We start from the raw sequence: 22,499 nt of genomic DNA, 5'->3' as shown, positions 1-22,499 counted from the left end.
GCCAGCCAGCCAGCCAGCGATCGCGCGACGACGCGACGAGCCGAGCTGAGCCGATCCGATCCGATCCGATCCGAGGGAGTCATTCACCGCGAGGTCGATTGAGAGAAATCGGTACGGTCCCCCGGGTTCAATACTCGACGCGCCAAGACGAGGGGCTTTGTTTCGCCATGACGAAAACCCGCGCACGAGGAAATGTCGAAATGAAATCCAACCGAATTGCACAGATCTCGATTTATTTCTCTCCCTTTTTCTCTCTCTCTCTCGACAGATCTTTCTTTTTCTTTCTTCCTGCGGCGGGGGAGGGAGAAGGCAAGTTCTTCTCTTGCGCGAGAAAAAAAAAATAACTCTTCCGGGAACAGAATTTTAAACTTGCGAAAAGGGTTAACCGCCGGGGGATTTCCGGAGTAGATTGTAATATCATTTGACGATAAAAACGAAGGTGTTTCTTGACCGCAAACTTCTCTCCGCGCGAACTTTCGACATGCGGGGGACGCGATAATTTTGAAGTCAAGTTACTTTTGCTGATTTTGAGAATAAAGTCGCAAGATATTGCCTGTCGCTGCGAACCGACTATTTCGCTTGGGCCACTTCACGTTGGATCAACCCTGCGAAGTCGCGTTCGATTGCTTCGATCGATTACTACAAATTGGAATTCACATTTTTTTGAAACATTCGCGTAAAAAATTGTATACTTACCGACTTTTTTTATACATTTGAAAGTTGGAAGCAAGTGGTTATTTCTGAGAAAAGAATACTTGTACGTTTTTAAATATTATTCTTGTGCGATGTGATAATTTTACATAATTTTACTAAAGCTATAAAATAATGTAAATATGTATAATTTGGAGCAATAATTTTATAGTTTTATTTTTAAATCTATAATATATATTTGTAAATATATACAATTATAATATTATAATTATATTAATAATAATAAGTGTATTATATAATAATTTATATAATAAATTATATAATAAATATCATAATATAATTATAATATTATAATATTCAAATTCTTAATATACACAGTTATATTACGAATTATACAAACATAATTCTTAATTAAGAATCCGATACATTATTTTTCTATTTAATTATTTAAAAATCACTCGCTTAAAAAAATTTCATATATCCAGGATCCTAAATATTTCCTGAGATTTAAATCATTCGTGCAATACCGTACAATATACAAAAAATTCTATATGACTCAAAAGAATAACAATTTGAAATGAAAAAGATTGTTCTGTTTTCCAAATGATTAAACTTTAAGATTTTGATGATATTTTTACATGATTGTCAGTCTATGAAATGCAGCTATTAGTATCACACGGATAATATCATTCCATAATAATAAACTTAGTTAATATAGTAAAAAAATTATTTGTACAATATAAAATCAGCAGCATTAATAAAAGTCGTTCCTTATTTCAATTTTCATATTTTTGTTCATCTTATGAGATTTTACTGTTTATACTCTGGCTTTCCTTCGCTGTTCCAAATCGTCTTCATTTTTCGAAACGCAAATATTGCGTATAATGCTGTAAAAAAATTAATTATAAATCAGATTTTTATTTATCTTATTTATCATTTTTTCTTTAATTAAACTTGTATCCAATTACGTAATAAAAGTTAAAGATTGTGAATTGAAGATTTTAGAATGTGACCAACATAATTTTAATTTTAATCCGTTTTGTTCTGATTCACTGAATTCTACATTTTCAATTTGCTATCCTTGATCTTCAATGCAGTTTAATATAAGCTTTAGAGTTCTTATACTTACAAGTGACTTCCCATTCCGACTGCGACAGAGTGCCAATTTTACGGTGATTCGCAGGCAGATTCTGCATATATTCAATAGCGTGATGATAGTCCCGCTCGGAGTCACCGAGTAAAGGCGATTCATGATACGGCGGATAAGTTTCCAATGCTTGCATATTTCCTAAAAGAGATCTACCCTCGCCTTTGGAACGCTCATAGAAGTCTTCGAATCTGAATAAAAAAATTTTTTTTTTAGATGAGTTTAATTGGAAAATTCATTCATTACGTTATTCTATTAAATAATATTATGTAAAATAATTTAAATCGTAATATCAATTTACATTTAAATTTGGGTGTATGAGTACGTACATATAAAATTGCTCTTTTTGTAACAATTAATAATGAAGTAACATTGGATTTATGTTGTTTTTTCTTACCTCTCAAACGATACTAATTCAAGACCGTACTTGAGAGCCAATTTACGCAGAGTAGGCAAATGCACGAGAAATTCAGGACAGTCGACCACACCGTCCAAATGGAAATTGTATTTTGCGCCGAAGAGCGGCGGTTTCGTTTTGTCCTCGGATAAAAATTCAACGTGATACACGTCGTTACCAAATTTGTTACCGTCGCACTTTTGCCACCTAGAACTGCATTGTCAACAGGAAAGTGAGCGTGCATGCGCGTTATCTACTTGGAATAAATAAACGAAAGCAAAAGAGGAAGAAATAAACGTACACTAAATCGTACGCGTCGGGTATCGTTCCAATAAAGTAGCCACCTGGCTTAAGACTTTCGCTGGCGTTTCGAAGCATGCATTCCGCCTGCGGCAGAGATTCAAAGCTGTAGTGAAAAGCGAATTGGCAGCTAACAAAATCCAGCTGCACACTGGGATCCGCGAACTTCTCCCTTAGACGGACCTGCAACATTCCTGATTAACAAAATTCCATTGGCAAATGCGTTTCTTCTTTCTGATGGAAGATTTCCGTGTGATGCTCAGAGATGAAGATTCGAGTATCCTTTACCTTTGTACAATCACCAGTTATGAACTCTGCATTGAAAATGGGAGCAAAGCCTCTGTCCTTGGAACCTGTTCTATTCACCATGTCATTATATCGTTGTTGACACTGTTCCACCGACAATTGCGCTATGTCCGCGCAGATCAGGTGCGAAATGTTAGCCTTCTTCCATTTGAGAAGGTCCCCGCCCTTACCACAGCACATGTCCAGAACCCTAAGCGAAGCGCCAAAGCTTTTACCTTGCCTCACTTTAACTACGTATTCATCTGAGAATATAAAAATAAATTTATTCGTTATAAAAATAATTGGCTATTTAAAAAGTAAAAACGATTAATATAAAATCAAAATGAGATAAGTGCTAATTCAGTGTAAAAATTTAATTCTTTTCAAGACATCGAAGAAATCCTAAAATAAAACGTTTGTTTATATTTTCAAATGTTACTATTAGGGTTGGCAAAAACATGTTTTTCCATTTAAAACGAAAAAAACATCTTTTTTTTTGTTTATTATAAAACAATGTTTTATCTTTTATTTGTGTTTTAAACTAAGGTAAAAAAAAACATATCCTCTTTTAAAAAAGTGTAAGCAATTTTATTGTTTTCCGCAATGCTGATTGCTTCTCTTGCTGCGCTTACTTCGTGTTGTGAAAGTAACCATTGCTGCAATTAAATTTTAACAGTTGTCAAATTTGTATAGATGGTTATCTATACAATTATCGTTGCAATTTATTTTTAAAAAGTAAAAAATAAAGAGTTAATTAGCGCGCGCGAAGCGTGGTATCTAGTTAAAAAAAAACATGTTTTAAACAAGCCCAAAAAAAACACTTAATAGCTTTGATCTGTGCAAATATTTAAATTTTTTGCTAGCTAAAATTTTTTATACAATTTATGTTGAGAGTTAATCATGAGATTTAATAAAAATAGGAAAGATACCAAAGTATCTATTATATATTAAAATTAAATACTATTAACTACAACTACGAACTACTGATTTATTATAATTTTAAAATGCTAAAATGTACCTGTTATGTACTATTATTTTAAAATGCTAAAATGTAAATGTAAAGTTATTCAATATCTACTAAGTAGTCTTTATTGTGATGACTGTTATTTAATATCCAGAAATAAATATTCTGCTAATTATAGACTAATACCCATTATTGTTAATTTTTATTTTAATATTTGTATCTTTATATTTATGGGCTACATAAATAATATATATAAAAAACTAAATAAAAAACTGAAACAAAAACATTTTTGCAACATACACATCTATTAGTTTTTGTTTTTTTGCATTTTTTTCTAAATAATCACATGTTTTTAATTGCAGTGTTGTAAACAGTTCTAAACAGTAGTTTAAAATTGTTTAAAACAAAAATGTTTAAAACAGTGTCACTGTTTTAAACAAGTTTTAATCAGACAGTTTTAAACAAATTGCTTAAAACATGCCAACCCTGGCTACTATATCTACAATTGCGATTAATTCTGAGGTCCTGATAAAACAGTCACCTGTCAAGCAAAAAAATTTGGGTTTGAGTCTCGATCTTTTATTCCAATCATATATGTATACATATGTGTGTGTATATATATATATGTGTGTGTGTGTATATATATACATACATATATATATATATATATACATATATATAAAATCAGAGTTTAGTAACTTAATATACATAATTTGATTATAATATTTCATATATATAAGAAAATTTTTTGTTATAAAATCATATTTACATCGCTCACTACAAAATTAATTATCTATATACAATAGGTAAAAAAATAAGATACCAAATCCAGAATATGTGAAATATACATACAATTGAAATATATTCTCAAAATTACAGAATCAATATTTTTTTAACTAAAGCTCAATATTAGTTAGAAAAAAAAATCAATTCTCAAGAAAAATTAAACTTGTAAACATCTGAAAAAAATGCAATCACATTTGGCTCTTAATTGATTCTTGTTTCACTATAATATTGTCATTATGATGTTATCAATTAGATGGTAGCAAAAATCAATAACTTACTTATAAGCATGCTCTTAATCCAGTTGTTAAAGTTTCTCATGTACACAATTCGGCTTTGATTTCTCTGTGAGAGGCCCTTCTCCTCGAGCGCATTGTAATGCTCCGCTACCAGAACCGTATTGTCGACGTTCGTTTTGTTCAGATCGGTTGCATCCTCATTTTTTTCATTACCTTTGGTTGTTGTTAAATCCGAGGGCACGTTTGTACTCTGTAAAATAAAAAATATAATGTATCATAATCTCTTGGCACTCGGCAGTCTCAATATGCAATCAAAGAAAACTCACAGCACACGAGGTATCATCCTTAGCATCATGCTTCGCTACTTTGGATGGCCGTTCACTATCTGGTGACAAGTTGCTTCGTTTCCTTTGAGGACTCTCAGTTTCTGTGCTTTCGCTTTCCTCTGTTTTCGTCGCAGTGGTGCAGGACGTATCAGTCTCGCTGGAAGTCACAATGTGTTCTCTGTAGCTTCATATTAAAAGAAAAAAGGAGTATATGATGGTAGTGGCTAATATTCTCACAAAATCCTGACATAAAAGTTTGAGGATGTAGATAATCGTTAATTTTGGTGCAATGTGGCCTACTTTAAACTTGATTTAACTTAGTCTCAATCTTTTTTTATTTCTTATAAAGAAATCGAAAAAGACAAAAAATAAGTTAAAACAAGCTAGAAGTTGAAACTACATTGGTGCAAATCACTGAATCACTGGTGAGTATATATCTACAATCTCAAACTTTTCTAACAAAATTTTATGATAATACCAATTCTAAGAATTAAGAAAGGATAGAAAGTAAGTGCAACTGAGTTCAAAATTAAGGAGCAAACGGAGCTTATAGAACGATCAACGACGTACTTTATTTCTAGGAGAAACAAAGATATTGTGGAGCCAGTTAGACTTAACGTTGCTAGGGTTGCAGAAGTATTCGATTCGGGTGAAAAAAATTTTATTGTGTCGCTACATTAAGACGCAGGGAATGCGAAGTACCTCGCGTGCAGCCTCTCCTCGTCGGACTCCGTTTTGTCATCCGCGCGAAGTGCTGACATGTTGATGGCGCGGCGATATAAATCGTGAGCAGAGAGAGAGACACACGCACTTCCTCTTCCTCCTCCTTCTCTTCTAACTGGAGCAGAGAGAATTAGAGAGACACGGGATTACCGTACGAGAAGTCGTTTAGAGTCTCCGTAGGAAAACACTAAAACCAGTAAAACCGACACTTGTTCATCACTGTGCACGCTACATTCGGGAACGCAAGGTGCTCACATGCCGACGACGACGCTGCTGCTGACGACGCAGTGACGCCAATGGAGGGATTTTTCGCGCATGTGCATTGTGCAGCACCGCGAGCATCAGATGACCTCCCTCTCTCCCGCCAGGCCTCTCTTTTCCCAGTAGCGTATGTATCTTGCTGAGATACGTAAGGTATCGTTGAGCCCTTGATTTAATCTCAATTCGATTAAAGTCGATTAAATTATCTCATTTTTGTCTCATCTAAACAAACGTTGAAATTTAACTTAAAGCTGCAGTCCATCAATCATTCGAATTAATTGATTGATCAATATTAAAAAAATATAATTCATAAAATTTGTAATTCTTTATATCTGACTTTTTGATATTAAAAAAAAATATATATATATATATATATATATATATATATAATGTTCAAAATAAAAAGTGAAGTACAATTTTCACTATTTCTCATAAAATCTGAATTTTTTATGATTCATGGATTACTATTATTTACAACAGGTGATACATAAAACGTTTACGTGTATAATTTAAATGTAAACGTCAAATTCTGTTTGTAGTTTCAAGTGAACCGAAGTGGGGACCGTAGTCGGCGTAGTAGCCTTGGTTGGAAGTTGGAAGACTTGGAAGAGTTGTAACTGTTGGAAGTTGGATTTTGATTTCATAATCATAACAGTCACTTCAGTCTCAGTCACGCCTGGTCACGCCAATCAGGCGTGTTGGTTCGTTAGCTAGTGATGATGAGTTTAGGTTATAAGCGTTATAACTTTCGGAGTTTTTCGTTTCTGTTTCGATTTATTTAACTATTCATAAATAAATTGATGGAGAAAAACCTTCTCTCGATTAACATAATTGATGATCAATGATCCGCGCGGTCCTCGCGTTTTAGGACGTCAAGTGCCGATCACCTCAAGTGAGGAGCATGTTACTTCGTGGGTTATGGAGCATTGACTGGAATACCTGATATCCGTGAGTGTTTATCGCTAAAGCATTGGAAAAAGTATAGCACGCTTGTCCATAATTATACATATATCAATTAAACTCATTTATTACCAGAATTAATGCATAATGACGAAACCGAGAGCTTGAGAAGGTGCTTTGTTTACTTCAGTGCCGCCACCCTCACACCCTCACACGGATGATCGGGAAGATTAAGAAATTGTCGGGAGTAATTATATTGTCAACCGCCTACGTGTGTTTACGGACGAGAGTAGCACGTATGGGACCGTTACTCCACTGTGTCTTCATCGGGCGCCCTGTCCCCAGCGATGACGCGGCGGGCGTAACCTGGGCGCCCCAACAACCTTGATCGGACGAGGTTGGTACGCACGAAAGAACTTTAATCTCCAACGCAAACACGCACACGTTTCTCATCTATTATCTGATCTAGATTCGTCCCGGGCAACGGCTCTTATCTGGCGGCTTATCTAAAATTCAATAAGACTCGGAGGCTAAATAGTGCTCCACAGCTATCACGACATTTGGCTGCTGTCATGTCTACGAGCGAGAATCATCATCGAATACACTCTACTGTTATGGACGGCTTCCCACAGGACTACGAGGGCAAGATGGAAACATTTGACACATACAACGAGTCTATGGTCACTGCCGCGAATCACCAGTGTGACATGGTCCAGTCTGTGAACAGTAGTCAAGCGCCCGCACAGCAGGAGATGCAGGTGCCAAGTCAGGAGAGTCACGATCCATTGATGCTGCAACAGCAGCAGCAGAAACAGCAGCAGCAGCAAGTGGAGCAGGCGCATCAGGTGACACAAATCGAGTCAAATGTTGGAGAACGGAAGATGATCCCGGTGAGATTGCCTGCTCTGTTAGATGGAGAGTACTTTGCTGTGACCAGGGTGGAGGACACCAATGTCACAGTGGTTTGCCAGCAATGTAAGAAACAGTTGAACGGCAATCTGAAGTCCACCGGAAATTTCCTTAGTCATGTAAAGGTAAATTGTTAAAACAATAAGTTGAATATTAAACTGGTATATGATTAATGATGCAAGAAATAAGAAGAAGACGCCATTTCTCGCTGACAAGATAAATTTTGGGGCGCTCATAATAATTTTTATATCAATTATTAAATGTATTTTTTTAGATCTGTAGACTGTATGATGATATAATTTGTCTTGATGATTTGAAACCAATCGTAAACTGAAGCTAGAAATAATATTTCAAATTTGATCATCTGATTTAATAACAGTGCTATAAATATCTTTAAAAAATTATAAAGAACTGGTTGTAAAGAAATTGTTAAAAGCTAATGCAATTGTCAGTGTCCTTCTATTTTTGCATTTAACAATTTGTTTTTTTAAAGATATTTATAATCAATTGCATACTTATTATGCATGAAGAATTTAAATATATGCAAAAAATTTTAGGAGACGATTTTGAAAATTAAGAAGGAAAGGATCTTTCATGTAAACATAGTTTTATATCCTCTTTTACCGTTGTACGATTTTTACTTTTAGATTACGATTTTTAATGGAATATTGATCACTCTCGTCAGCCTTGTTACTTTTGTAGCGATTACATCCAGCTTTGATGAGTAAAATAAGATGTAAATCTAGTCAGAGGAAAGCCGCGATATACGTCAATTCAGTATCAACGACGCCTGATAAATCCCTCGAAATAGTGCGAGAGAAGCGTTTAGTGCCACCTAGTAATCCTAAGAAGCGCTGTAAAGTGGTAAGCACCACAGTTTATTTCCATTTTCTATGCTGCTTTACAAGAGCCTGGAAGAGAGGGGATTAATTTAATTTAATTAGTTTTAGATAGAATTATCTTAAGTTACCTTAACATTTGTTCGAAATATGTATAATAAAATCTTTATATTTCTTATATCCATTTCTGCCAGGTGTACATTAACTTTAATCTCGGTTTGACTTTTTTTAATTTTTAGAACCAGAAAAAGATAAAGAATAAGTTGAATCGAGATTAGTCGTTTAAACTAATTGTGTTTAGATTTTTTATTAGCCTTTCTCTTATCCGTATGATTTTACATAAAGGAGTTTCTTTTCTCTCCCTAATTAAATTGACATGTTGGCACGCAGGAGGAATGTACGATTGGAAACGAAGAGTCTTACGAACAGTCCGCGGATTGGAACGACACGTCGTTAATTCGGGGATCCGAGGAATCTGATCCATCCCCGGATCCATCCCTGAGAATATCGCACAACAATTCGTTCATGATGGAGGACGAGTTTGATGCAATCGGCCGCAACGTCGCCGCCAAACTCAGGAATATGAGACTGGACCAAAGAATAATAGCTGAGAAATTATTGAACGACATTTTATTTGAGGCTCAGCTCGGTAATCTTCATAGAAATTCAAGTATCCATGTGTGAAAGGAGGAGGGATGTACAAATGGCCTGTGAGTCGGTATTGTGTATATATATATATATATATATATCTTTTAGTGAATTGCGAAAGAACGATCTTTCGATCGATTTGATGGAAAGCAACGTGATATGATTAATAAAGAGTTATCTAATTCGTTATGTAACGTCCGCGTTATTACGCTCGTATGCATGAATGGATAACGATTTTAAATGATATTAGCACTCTAGCTTAATCCTCCATTGCTCTTTTATGAGGCAAACTGATCTCATTTTCATGAGATCAGTTTACATTTTATTTTTTTCATTGCACAGATGTAACAAAAATTGACTTTAAAACTTTGATTTTTTTAATTTACAATTTTCTAGAGTATATTTGTACGATTGCTTTCTCAACACAGACCGTGCTATTTTAATTTCTTTTCTTCTCTCAACGATCACTTCCATGTGATCTCAGAAAACTGCGATAATGTCGCAGTGACTCATATATAGTGGCGTTTGTATGAGAGTTAACATTTATTTGTTGAACGAGAGCAAAGGAGAATTAGAGACATTCATACTTTTGTGATATATCTTGTTCTACTTCTTCTACTTCTATGTAGTGATCATTACATTCGGATATTTTTCAGACAAAGACGAGAAATTTAGATATTCTATTTCGCAGAGAGATACATATAAGCATATATATTAAAGATTTATGCTTTGTTTTTATACATACATGTATAATATTGTAAATATTTCTGCATAATATAATGAGGGTTGGAAAAGTTACTTTTTAAAAGTAACTAGTCATACCGTTACTAGTTACAAGTAACTTTCTGAAAAGTAACTCGTCAACGTTATCGTTACTTAAACCTTTGGTACACGATACGATTTTTTATGCTAAATCACATGCGAGACATCTTAATACATGTCCTGATTGGCTCGGATGATTGTCACCAATCGTAAGTCAATGAGGATACGTAGTAAGACGCCTCGTATGCGATCTAGCATGAAAAATCGTATCGTGTGCCGAAGGCTTTAAAAAGTATCGATACGTTACTTTTTCCGTTAGAGTCATAAGATGGTATAATAGTTTGAATAAATCAAGTAAATTCCATGTCATATGCCATGGTTCTTACTCTTTGCAATATTAAAACAAGACCAAATTAAACAAAAAGTTTACTATTTTAATGTTTTTATTAAAAAAGAAATAGTAATTACTCTCCAACTGTATACGGTGTCCACAACAAAGTAACAGCCTACCTGTTACAAGATAACATCTACCAAGTAACGGTAAAATAAGCGCAAATTTGTTTATCTGGTTCCTCTCCTTTTAAAAAAACGTGATAGAAAGGACTCAGAACCACATTATGAAAAACCAAATCAATATATCATCGAATACCGAATATGTGTACGAACGAATCCACATTTTTAGACTTTTTTCTATAAGTAATATTTGCTCATCATACATTCATCAACAAAATTATCGTATAGGTAAATATGTGAAAATTTTTCATAATTTCAAATAAGCATAACACCGTAAAATTTTATCACATTTCAATTTTTCGAAAAGCATTTTAAAGCTTAAAGTTCTTTCGAATGCTGCATTTTAATGCAGCAAAGTTGCATTAAAAATTTTGATTTTGACAAATTAAGCTTTATCATTACCGTTTTGTAACAAATTATGCTTTATTCTCACCGTTGTGAAAAAAAGATAATTGATATAGTCAAAAAGCATTAGAAAAAAGTTTTAAGCTAAAAATGCTTTTTGAAAAATTAAAATAATGCTATTTATATTACTATTTGTCTAGATAAAAAATAACATTATATATGATTTGTGGATAATATCGTTATCAAAAAGTAAAAAGTTGCGCGCGCGTCTGTGGTGTCTAGTCTTATCTAAAAAATGCATGTAAAGTTGATTGCTCGCATCTCTTAAAATTTATTGTTGTCACTTGTCCGTGATGCCGATTGGCTCTCTCGCTACACTTATTTCGTGTTGCAAGAGTAGATGTCATTGCGATTGAATTGTGATAGCTTTCAAATGTGTACAGATATCTATACGATTATCGTTGTAATTTATTTTTAAAAAATAAAAAGTAAAAAGTTAAGTAGCGCGCGAAGCGCGCGTCTGTGGTGTCTAGTTTAAGATATGAAAACAGTTTTATTTCTATATCCGGCTATAGGAATGATGAGTCAATCTACACGTATTTACGGTGTTACATATCTGTATATCATATTTTGTCTTGTACCAAAAAAAGTATACAGTTGGAGGATTAATAATTAAATAATGTATTATTTGTATCCTAAATAACACCACAAAATAAATTTAATGAAAACGTTTTTAGAATGCTTAACCCTTTGCGTCACGGTGAGTCACTAAGTCACCACCAAGGACTCTCTAGTTTTTAATTATTTTAACGATTTTTTAACCTTTTAAAGTCGGTTTTTTTTGCTTTCTAATAGTTCGGGACCTTAAGGTATGTTTAAAGATATATATGATCACAAATTTGTATTTATTTACTTGCTATAAATAAACAAATACTAAAAATTTGCTGTTTTTTTTGAAAGAAATTTATTTTCTCTCAGAGAAGAGCGCTAATTTATACAAAACTCTACATCTGGGGGTTTTTGAAATCGCTGATTACGAATCCGTTGTCAAATTTTCGAAAATGTACACAATATTAAAAATTCAACCAATTTCCATAAAACTTAGTATTTAGGGTTTTTTTTGAGGTACTGATTACGAATCCGCTATCAGAATTTCAAAATTAAAAATGGTAGATCCAATATGGCGAGCATAAAAATTCAACTAATTTCCGTGAAACTTAGTATCCAGGAGCTTCGTTGTATTGGATCCGCCATTTTGAATTTTGTAAATCTGATAACGAATTCAATCATCCAGAATCAACATCCAGAAAAACTCCTAGATACGAAGTTTCACAGAATTTGGTTTAATTTTTTGTTTTATGTCCGCCATATTAAATTCACCATTAAACATTTTTTAAATCTGACATTGGATTCGTACTCAGCGAAAAACCCCTAGAGACAGAGTTTTATCAAAAATTGATAAGCAAGAATAATTAGTGGCTCAAAGGGTTAAAATGAGTTTTGATTTTCAATTTTTACTAACTCTAGAATGATATGTTAATTTTGTGTATAGCCCCCAAATATTCCAAATGTGTAATGTTATGAGGAGACATTAGACTGTAGTTCAAATCATTTCAAAATTGAATTTGATAGTATGCTTTTATTTTTTTCATTTATTTTAATTTGACAATTAGATTATTTATGTTCATAAAGGTCAAGATTATACTTTGTCAATAAAAATGTGAAAGTCATGAAAATCTTGTGCTACATTAAATAAGAATAGCCAATTTCCTCGGACGTAAAATTTACGTATCAATAGCAATATTATACCATAGTCAATAATCATTCTAGGGTTAAAGTTATAAGTACAGCGATATTCAGACTTATTTGCATCTTCAATCTTGTATTAACAAATTTCATCAGTTTAATAATTTCAAATTAAAAATTGTTCTTAAAATGTATAGTGATATGATTGGTTTTTAAGATTAGGTACGTTTTTTATTACTGCACTGAACTATACTGAATTATAATTTTTCTTCTCTCTTTCACCGATTTTCAAACATACCTATTCCAATTTAAGTACACAGTGTACGCTAGTCCAATTATAAAAAACGATCTACAGTTTAAAATCTTGCACACAATAAAGGAATATTAGATATTAGGAATAGGAAATATAAATTTTAGATTGTTTTTTTTATTAAACACTACAGATAAATAATAAGTTGTGTTATATCTTGTATGCACATTTATTGCCTTACATTTTTTCGTATCCATATTATTGTTACGTTTAATGTTCATTGAAGAAATCGAAATTTTAATTTCTATTCCTAATATCTAATATTCTATTGTGCACAAAGCTTTAAGTATAACAACAAACTATAAATATTAGTCAAGACTGAAGATTGAACATATACACACATAACGTATATGTGCGTACACAACGAAAATTATATTACAAATAAGTTTAAAATGTAAAAAGTAACGATAAAAGTAACCATTAAACTTGTTACTGAAAAACATGTAACTACGTTATCGTTATAGTTACGAAAAAGGGAAAATAACGCCATTTCCAATCCGTTACCAAAACAATTAACTGTAACGGTAATAGCGTTATAAGTGTTATTTCTCAGCCTATGTAAATACATTATCAAATAGTGAAATGCGCTGCCTAAAGTATTAGATTGGTACAAGAAATCTCTTTTTTTTTAATCAAGATATATTTTAAATAAGAATTTTTACACGAAAAAAGTGCTCGATGATGAATAATTGCGCAATTTTATATTTAAGATTTATTTTTGGGAGTTTTTCTTGTATCAATCTAACGATAATCATGTCTAAAAAGTCTTTTTCTATACCAATCATTCTATGATTAGCGTAAGACAGTCAAATGTAATATACAGCAATAGCTTATAAATATAAATTTAATAAACGATATATACTTTTGTGTAAAATATTCTCGAAACATTTGAACACTGAGAAGTCTAAAGCTTTATCAAAAATTGCAAAACGTCTACAAAGTGTAAATAAGTTATAGAAAGCCGCCAATGTTTCAGAAGAAATGTCTGTTTCTTCCATAAAATGATTTGATTAATCTCTCAAGTGTGTATTTACAGTTTATTTATACGCCATATGGGAAAAGTTGAAAATGGAAGTACGATTCTCGGAAGAAAACTTATCTGAAAGACAGTATTGCTTCCAACGATCGTCAACAGCTGTACACTCTGCGTTTCTTCGGCCTAAACATCGCATAGTACATCCCGGACGAGAGAATGCAGAGCGCCATACTGCCGAGGATCATGCCGAATGTGTAGGTATACCAGAACCCAGTCCAGTCAGCGTGCACATACCACGTGAGGGTCAGCGCGACGTTCTGTGCGATCACGAATATGTAATACGGCAACGTCCACCAGTCAGCGTACTTGAACTTGATCCGGTATTCGATCAGGCTGAATATGTAGACCAGTCCGAGCCAAAGGTTGACGATGAACGAGACGACGTCGTAATACTTGGCGTAGTAGAACAGGTAGGCAAGCATGACGGCGTAGTGCACGGCCATCACTGTCAGCACGGCAGTGGGATAGAACTCATAGGCCGTAGCGATGGCAAACACGCGTGCCATGATGAAGAAGAACCACCAGAGGAAGGACAGGAATAGTCCTATCGGATCGTCCTCCTCGAGGCCCTTCTCCGAATACTTTCGCTTAGGAACTTTTAAGCTCGCCTGCGCACCGTCGTCTATCAGTCTTTGATTCGATTCGGGACCGCCTCTCGCTGCCTCTTCCTCCGTGTTGTAAACGGAGTCTGGACGTGGCGGCGCCGGCACATCCGGCACCGGGAGCGGCGTAACCGTCGTTATGCCACGAAGCGGCATCGGCGGCGGTGTCACGTGTACATTTTTCGGTGGTAACGGTGGCGTCACGGAGACTTGACGATCGAGCGAAGCTGTGTGAGGCTGCGATTGAATCTGAAGCTCTTGCTGCTGTTGCTCGTTCTCGGCAGTAACTGTTGAGGTTTCTTCCGGCGGCGATGTTGACTCAGACGGCGCGTTTACCGCTTCATCCTCTTGCTTTTTCGCGGGTAAAGATGGAGTCGCTTGCAGCGGCGCTTTCTCCTCAATATTGTTGAACTCCTGATTGAATTAAATTAACTTTGATTATATTTGATAGATAAATATTCTATCTATAAATATTCTATCGGATGTATAATATAGAATGTACAATTATATAATTTCGAAGTTGCAGTGAAATATTGTTTTGACCATAAACCGTTTTGACCGAGATATACTGATGCTTCATTATCTTTAATTCGGGTGTAAGATGTAATTACCAATTATTTGAAACAATTAGGTCTTGGAAATGTATATCTCAGGTTCATCCAAGATAAATGTATTCTTCGCCGGTAGCATTCACACTTGACGTAAAAAGAAGACTCCGTTATTCACTAATTATTTCATGAAGTATTTTAATGTTAAGACAAGAGTTTATATATTGCATATGTTTTTGCGATTGAAAAAGACTCAGTGAAAAATCGAAACTAATTTCGCCATGAAATCTAATCATGCTAATTTGTTAATAAAGTGACAGAAAATTATACATCTTTATGACTGCTCAACTTTGGCCTTCCTTCATATCATAATTATTAATTGCTGAATCAAGTACCTGAATACAGTATTTCTTCAGCCACATTGCCCACGGTAGTTTCCTACCGTTTACACGCTGGCTCTCGAATCTTTGGAAGGAAGCTGTCCTGATGGCCATTATTACAATAGACATGACAATGCAGAGCACTTGTGTCCCAACTGCAAAAAATGTAATTTATGATAGCGTATTATATACATACATCATAATAACATCACACATATATTTTCTCGAATTATAAGAAATTGCGTGTGTATGTGTGTAAAAATTATATTACTTGACTGAGAACTGCGGGACACGGAGCTCTGTCTGAAGAGTAGGTGCGCCTGGAAAACTGCCTGTGGAGCGGCTTGGAACCACGCCTGCAAGAAGAAGTACAATTCGATGGCCGCAGGCGCCGCGGCGACATTCAACGTCTCGATTCTTTCCTTTCCGGATAAATTTAAAGCATCCACAGACAGTACGATGAGTCCCGCGTATCTGTAAAGATAATGTTATTGTAACTTGTCACTGTTGTTTATCGCTCTACTTAATAAAAACTTTTATACAAAGTAATAAAAGTAATAAAAGTACACGTGCAATCAGGTAGCCTTTTAATTAAAAAACAGATGAATGGAGAATAAACAATACCTATACAACACGAAGAACACGAATCCTACGAGCTGACACACTTGGAGGGCGAACCACTTGAGGACGCCCTTCGTCATCTTGTCTTCCTCCGTCATCCACCAGTCTGGCCTCGAGACTGTCAGTATGAAGTATATAAGGGCTGGCGCATACATGAATGTAAGGGTGGATAGTCCCCATAATGGATTTTCTTCCCTGAAGTGTTGAATAGCTACCACGAGATCAGCAGCAAAATGAACAATGTACACGCAACAGCTGATCAGTGCCGGTACGAGGAATATCAGGTATATCTGCTCGGTCGACTTTAGGGGGATCTTCAGCCAACGTGTAGATCTCCTGTGGCAAAGTGTGTTTGTCATAGCGTTCACGGAATATTCCTCTCGTGCCATTTTCCTGGAGCTAGTGGGTCCGCCTCATATTTCTATATATCTCACATGTGTTCATTAAATAAATATTGACACAGTGCTCTTCAGCTGCCTAGAAAAGAAAAAAAAATGCGATTAACGAAAGAGACTTACGAGGCAATCATATGGATATCACATAATTTACTCCAACGTAACAAAAGAATTACTTACGTGGGAAGTAAATTAAACCGAGTTTAAAGTTAAGCTACATTAGAAATGTTAGCAGTATTTAAAGTTTAAACGCAAAATCAGGACAAAACTTTTACGTCCACTGTAGAATTGACTTGTAATCTCAGTTCACCTTTTTATTTCTCGCAATTATGAGAATTAGAAAAAAATAAAAGACGATGAAGATCAAAGTCGATCTTCACCGGAGGTGGACGCAAAAAAAAAGGGAATTAACAACGGACAATCGACACTTCTGGTTTACCTGAGACGTACGACGTTTCCCAAAACCTCTCTCTCTTATTCGAGGCCGAGCGAGTCATCTCGATGATAAGATTGCGCTACTTCGACAGGTAGCGCGATCCATGCTCCGCGATTGTTTCGTCGATTTATGGGGCGACGACGAGCTCCACTGTTGCGCGCTCGAAACGGAGAACGCGCGAAAGCACTTAGTAATTATACAATCGCGTGGCCCGCGAGATTACGAGACAGATTTATGGAAGAGAGAGAGAGAAAGAGAGAGACACGAGAGCGTTCTTTGCGTGTCCACCGTACGTATTGGTGCAATTGGATTAGTCAGCGCACCGTACGGAGGACGGGGAGCAAGCGTGGAAGATAATCTGATAAGCTCCCATTCCGCAAAGTGGACGATAAAATGTCCACCCAGGTATCGATACGGTGTTGCCGATGATTGCCGATGAACAGGTTATGGACTGTTTCTTTTTGATCTCTCTCTCTCTTTCTCTCTCTCTCTCTCTCTTTTTCGCTGCTCTAGTACAGACGCGCGCGCGCGCGACTGCGTTTGCGCGATATTGTTCGGAACGTCGTGCGAGATACCGATGGAAATTTTTCACAGAATTCCTGGCATATAATTTTTTCAAAATTTTTGTATAAACTGTTTATATAAATAACGGATTTTTGAATTTCCCTTTATTTTTTGTTTTCCCTTTTCTTCCCTTCAAAGAGGGGAAACATTTCTTCAAAATTAGAAACACTGTCATGGAACATAATACAAACGTTATTCTTAAATTTTATTTTCAATTATTTTATTGTTTTAAAAAGTGAAATGTAATGCAAATTGTATTTTTTTTTAATAAATTGAACTTTGTAAGTAAGCAATTGGCTTCATCATTTTTATGCATAAAATATCTTATTCAAAATCTCATCAAAAATATTGTTTTGCATTCATATCATAAATTCTGATTGCGAAAATCTCGGATTGGATTGTGGCCAATACGTATCAGTGCGATATTGAGAACAGAACCATGAAATCTATGCCTCTGAACCCGATAACAATTAGCAGAAGTGAATCTCTTTTAATACGAAAGTTCGCACTTATTTGAATGCTTCTTATTGCGATTGAATGCGAAGAATTCAGAAGACATTCAATTGAATATCTTTTGAATATCTTCTGAATTCTTCTGAATTCTGCTTTTTGACAAAATGTCAATACTTTTTAATTTTTTTCAATCCAACCTTTTATGTAGGATTAATAACGGGAGCTTTAATAGTGTTAATTAAGCCATCCCTGTCATCTTCACCCAACAAATTTTTTGCTGATACAGACAAATTTCTTGATGTTACAACCAAAATATATCCCTAAATTATTTCGATTAGAATTTTGGCTGTCACGTACAGAATTTGTAAATTCTGCTTTTATCAGTTAGATTAATTAAGTGCAATACATATACATACATTGTATATCACAGTATTTGCTAATTATTTATCTACCTCAGCTAATTTATAGATATAATTTTTGTTGAGGTTGCAAGATCATTTTTTTGAGTGTTGAAGATAACAGGAAGAGCGTCAATAAGCAAACACCTTTGCTAGATTTTCAGCTGATTCTAGAATGTGCAACCATTGATATCCGTGGCTAAATTTGCTTTATATACTTCACGACCACGCCAATTCCCGTCGAATGCAATGTTACGTTTTGTTATGATAATAACACAGAGTCACGAATGAATCGTTTAATCATGTTTGTGCAAACATACATTTGCGATAACGCGGCTATAATTTAATCAAAACACTCTACATTCTTCTTTAAATAACATTAAGTTACTTTATCTAAAAATTTTTTTTAGCTTTTAAATCATATAAAATTTGTTTTTTTTATAGTTTCGAATTTCCAATTAAGTTTTGAAAAATTTTATGTTTACAATTAATTCTCATTGGTCCACTTCTATTATTAGAAGAAATAATGTATCCGAAATGTTACGAAATGACATTATAATTATGATTGAACGTGTGAGTAATCAATAAGTCAAGATTTTCTCTTAGACACAACATTTATTCATAATGTTGCGCGATGACATTTTCATCATGTTTGCCTACATAATATCAAAAAGTTGGATAAATTAATATATTCTTTAATTAATTAAATTAAAGTTAATGGATTCTAAAATTAATTTAGCTAAAAGTAAAAAGTTACGTAAATAAAAAACTAATTCAATTAAAGTTACGTTAAGATTAATTTAACTCAAGTTAAAGTAAAAGTTAATTGAGAAGTTTTATTTATTTAAATTAAATTAAAAAGTTATATAATTTATTTAAATCAGATTACCAACATAATAACAGTATAAATATCAATCATCAAATATACATTTGTCTCAACAAAAATTTTGTCTCGTTTTTTTTGTGCCAGTGTATTCAATATTTTATTTGTAAATTTAATTATAATATTAATTATATGAAATAACAAATAATATTGTTTTTATGCAGGAATAAATTTTTATATTATAATTTTTCTTTTGTTCAGATAAAATTTTTAATTTAGGAAAAAAGTTTATAAATTAAAGTTCATACGTTTCAAAAATAACTAGTTAAAGTTAAAAATTCAATAATTTAAAATTAACTAAATTAAATTAGAAGTTAATAACTTTTTAACTTTATTAATAACGTTCAACATTTTAACTAAGTTACTACCCAAATCTGATAATATCTTAAGCATAAGCATTATCGCATTTTTAAATGCAACGTTTAATAATCGCTTTTATTCTCGTCAGTTATAGATATATATAGACGATATTAAATATATATAGAAGCGTTATTTGTAACACAACATTTATAAAGCTTGACATATATTGGAGATCTCCGATGAAATTAAGTATTTAATTGTCCAATCGTCGCGTGAGTGTTTATCATTGCAGAATTAAGTGTCATGAAAATAAAGAAGAGGTATAAAAGGATCAAGACTCCGCGGACATTATAGTCTCATTCCGCGATTGAATTTTGAATGGAAGAAGGCAGTAAGCTCCACAATCTTCCCTGTAATTTTTTAAATAATATTTTTTAATATAATCTTTAATACAACTTTTTTTAGAAAAGTTATAATATTATAATCATCTATCATACCGTATTATTATTTAATAAAAGAAGATTTAGCTGCAAGTCATAAAATATACATTGTAACAAGGGTTAAATCTGAAATATTTAATCAAGCGTTAAAGGTGGTAATAAATAATAAAGTGTCATAAAAATACTAACGTTTCTGACATTATAATACTATAAATAATACTTTCTAAGTATTATTAAAATATTTAAAAACATTAATTGCCAAATAAAATAAAAGAATGATAATCTAGTTATCTAGTAGATTCGGTGAAGGAGAATTCTATTAGGTACATACAAAAATGCTAGTGATTTATTTGAAAGGCAATTTTTGAATGTTTTATTGTCCAGCCAGGCAATTTTATTTTTATAATAATATTTATGATAAACAACAATTAATCTATAAAAAATTAAGAAAATTTTGACATAGTGAAGATTTTAAGTTTTGAGAAGATTTCATTAAGCAAGTATAGAGATTGAGAAGTTACATATGTATGTGTGTTAAACAATAAAGCTACAAATTTAACTACTTTACATAAAATATTTATTGCTAAATTATTTAAAGTAAAAAATTTATTAAAAACCATAGTGTTGAAATAACTGGTAAAAATTTCTCATTATCTTTATCCTTATCTCATTATCTTAATTCTATTAATAAGTTTATTGATATGAAATATAATGTATTCTCTGTGTACGACTTTATCGCAATTGCGAAAGTATAATCTTTGAAAAATATTTTTAATAAATATTGAAAATACAATAACACACCGAAAACGCTATATTGATGCAATTTCCTTGATAATATTTATAATATTAATTCCATTTGATCAAAACTAATTATATATTCATTAATTTAATGATAACTTAAATTATTTGAAGTGTTCGCAGATCACGAGAATGGACTTTATTTTTTTGACACTATGTACTCTTTGCATTATTATGATAATTTACGCAGTTTCGTCGATAGTGCATCATGAGTATGTTCTTCGACAGAAACTTAAAAATATTCCCCAAACCGGCGGATATCCTCTTATTGGAATGACATTTGAGCAAATAACACTGTCGGAGTATGGTACGGAATTGTATACGCATAATTTTAGTATTACTCTTTTATTACAAGCGTTATTTGTGTATTCGCACACGTGGAATAAAAAAGTTTGCTATTTATAAATTTGCATATTAATTAAAACAATATAAACATTAATAAATCTAATTGTTAGAACGCATAACATGGTTTATAAAATTTATGGAGAAGTCTAAAGAAGGAATATTCGTACAGTGGATTGGAAGCACGCCTTTTGTTGTCGTGTACAAACCAGAATATTTAGAGGTAAAAGCTAATTTTAATTCGTTAACAAAATATTTTTTATGTTTCTGTGACAATTAGAAGAAATTGCCACTATTAACGTAATTTTCCTTAAACGAAGAGGTATTTCAATAATTTTTGTTTAAGGGAGGATCCTCGTTTAGAAGCTCAAAAAAACAGGTTTTTCTTCAATCTTTTAAAACAACTTATAATTAATAAATATTTTTGAAACCTTTAAGATGTTCTAGTCAATGTTTTAACTACACAAAAAATTGTAGTTATAATAAAAAAAGGTTTTTTTAATTGGTTTTATTAATCAATGTTTCCAATGCCTTCTTGCTGGAGGTATCTGTTGGCGTACATGATAGCGGCTTTAATTTTGATCTAAATTTTTTAGGTTTATCTAAAAGAAAATTTGGTTCCACTCGATCCGTCGAGAAGTTTTTTTTATCACACACACCAAGGTTAAAAATACGAATTCGAGAAAAACGCGTTTAAAGTTTTTGTCAAAGAAAAGTATTAATTTTTTTAAACTTACAGCAATCTGAAGTTAATCAGGCATTCCAAGAGCATACAATATTCCCTCCGCTTTTTCATGGAATTGATTTTGCAGAATTAATTCTATTCTGCGAGTTGCTCGAGCCTCTCTAGTGCTGCTTAGGCTGCGACACTCTTCTTTCGCGATACGCTGCTCATCGTATGCAAAAAGATTATTGTTTTACCCAATTTTTATATTTAATTCATTAAACATCTTCAGTATAGAAAAGTATCTTTCATTGAACATGCAGAACAACAATAAAAGCAAGGATTTCAATAATTTTTGCATCCAAATTCAAATGTTTCGAAGCACATCACTTCTATTTATCAAAACTTATCGAGAGATGATTTGTTAGAAAAGTGTTTAGGAGGACATAATGCGAACGAGAGCTTCAAAAAAGCAAAAAAAGGAGGGAAGGGTCAGTCTGTGCTTTATCGTTGAGTCTCCGGCTACCTGCTCCACGCGATCGGAGTCTCTGAACTGTGACTTCCATAATTTATGAGATTTTGATATACAGT

The 22,499-nt window shown here is 33.3% G+C and overlaps 4 protein-coding genes across 7 annotated transcripts in view; 2 read left to right on the top strand and 2 right to left on the bottom strand.

Moving 5' to 3' along the window:
• Nucleotides 1–1,241: 1,241 nt before the first annotated feature.
• LOC105840230 (mRNA cap guanine-N7 methyltransferase) lies at nt 1,242–6,133 on the bottom strand. 2 transcript variants are annotated; one of them, XM_028192531.2, is made up of 8 exons: nt 5,795–6,133; nt 5,093–5,276; nt 4,809–5,016; nt 2,784–3,043; nt 2,497–2,678; nt 2,196–2,408; nt 1,781–1,989; nt 1,242–1,538 (listed from the first exon to the last, which is right to left on the bottom strand). In XM_028192531.2, the coding sequence occupies exons 1-8, from the start codon at nt 5,851–5,853 to the stop codon at nt 1,462–1,464; spliced, it is 1,392 nt and encodes a 463-aa protein (XP_028048332.1). In that variant the 5' UTR covers nt 5,854–6,133; the 3' UTR covers nt 1,242–1,461. The 2 variants fall into 2 exon arrangements, with proteins under 2 accessions (XP_028048332.1, XP_012542568.1); XM_012687114.3 differs by having other exon boundaries at nt 5,093–5,249; nt 5,795–6,124.
• Nucleotides 6,134–6,592: 459 nt separating this feature from the next.
• Nucleotides 6,593–13,522, top strand: LOC105830277. Of its 3 annotated transcripts, XM_012669517.3 has the most exons (6): nt 6,593–6,805; nt 6,945–7,024; nt 7,112–7,373; nt 7,446–8,010; nt 8,588–8,749; nt 9,115–13,522. In XM_012669517.3, the coding sequence occupies exons 4-6, from the start codon at nt 7,549–7,551 to the stop codon at nt 9,406–9,408; spliced, it is 918 nt and encodes a 305-aa protein (XP_012524971.1). In that variant the 5' UTR covers nt 6,593–6,805; nt 6,945–7,024; nt 7,112–7,373; nt 7,446–7,548; the 3' UTR covers nt 9,409–13,522. The 3 variants fall into 3 exon arrangements, with proteins under 3 accessions (XP_012524971.1, XP_012524962.1, XP_012524953.1); XM_012669508.3 differs by having other exon boundaries at nt 6,593–7,024; nt 7,167–7,373; XM_012669499.3 differs by having other exon boundaries at nt 6,593–7,024.
• Nucleotides 11,940–17,491, bottom strand: LOC105830291. Its single transcript, XM_012669529.3, has 5 exons — nt 17,070–17,491; nt 16,239–16,712; nt 15,886–16,088; nt 15,630–15,769; nt 11,940–15,100 (listed from the first exon to the last, which is right to left on the bottom strand). Exons 2-5 carry the CDS (start codon nt 16,622–16,624, stop codon nt 14,177–14,179), a joined length of 1,653 nt encoding a protein of 550 aa, XP_012524983.1. The 5' UTR covers nt 16,625–16,712; nt 17,070–17,491; the 3' UTR covers nt 11,940–14,176.
• LOC105832054 overlaps nt 17,389–22,499 on the top strand; it is a 20,152-nt gene continuing 15,041 nt past the window's right edge. The window contains exons 1-3 of the mRNA XM_036287529.1: nt 17,389–17,509; nt 21,017–21,209; nt 21,358–21,467. Coding sequence (XP_036143422.1) covers nt 17,492–17,509; nt 21,017–21,209; nt 21,358–21,467 — 321 coding nt within the window. The 5' untranslated portion in view covers nt 17,389–17,491. The remainder of the gene's footprint in view (nt 17,510–21,016; nt 21,210–21,357; nt 21,468–22,499) is intronic.

The sequence above is a fragment of the Monomorium pharaonis genome, chromosome 5 (genome assembly GCF_013373865.1).
Source record: "Monomorium pharaonis isolate MP-MQ-018 chromosome 5, ASM1337386v2, whole genome shotgun sequence".
NCBI lineage: Eukaryota > Metazoa > Arthropoda > Insecta > Hymenoptera > Formicidae > Monomorium > Monomorium pharaonis.
Note: the sequence above shows the minus strand (reverse complement) of the source record. Positions and strands in the feature narration are given on the sequence as shown.

Coding starts and splice junctions, on each gene's coding strand:
- LOC105840230 (XM_028192531.2), bottom strand. CDS start 5,853: ATGTCAGCACTTCGCGCGGATGACAAAACGGAGTCCGACGAGGAGAGG. Junction 2,679..2,783: donor TAACTGGTGATTGTACAAAG/GTAAAGGATACT, acceptor GGAATGTTGCAG/GTCCGTCTAAGGGAGAAGTT. Junction 1,990..2,195: donor GAATTAGTATCGTTTGAGAG/GTAAGAAAAAAC, acceptor TTTTTTATTCAG/ATTCGAAGACTTCTATGAGC.
- LOC105830277 (XM_012669517.3), top strand. CDS start 7,549: ATGTCTACGAGCGAGAATCATCATCGAATACACTCTACTGTTATGGAC. Junction 8,011..8,587: donor ATTTCCTTAGTCATGTAAAG/GTAAATTGTTAA, acceptor TTACTTTTGTAG/CGATTACATCCAGCTTTGAT. Junction 8,750..9,114: donor CTAAGAAGCGCTGTAAAGTG/GTAAGCACCACA, acceptor GTTGGCACGCAG/GAGGAATGTACGATTGGAAA.
- LOC105830291 (XM_012669529.3), bottom strand. CDS start 16,624: ATGGCACGAGAGGAATATTCCGTGAACGCTATGACAAACACACTTTGC. Junction 16,089..16,238: donor GTGTTCTTCGTGTTGTATAG/GTATTGTTTATT, acceptor TTATCTTTACAG/ATACGCGGGACTCATCGTAC. Junction 15,770..15,885: donor GTCCCGCAGTTCTCAGTCAA/GTAATATAATTT, acceptor CATTTTTTGCAG/TTGGGACACAAGTGCTCTGC.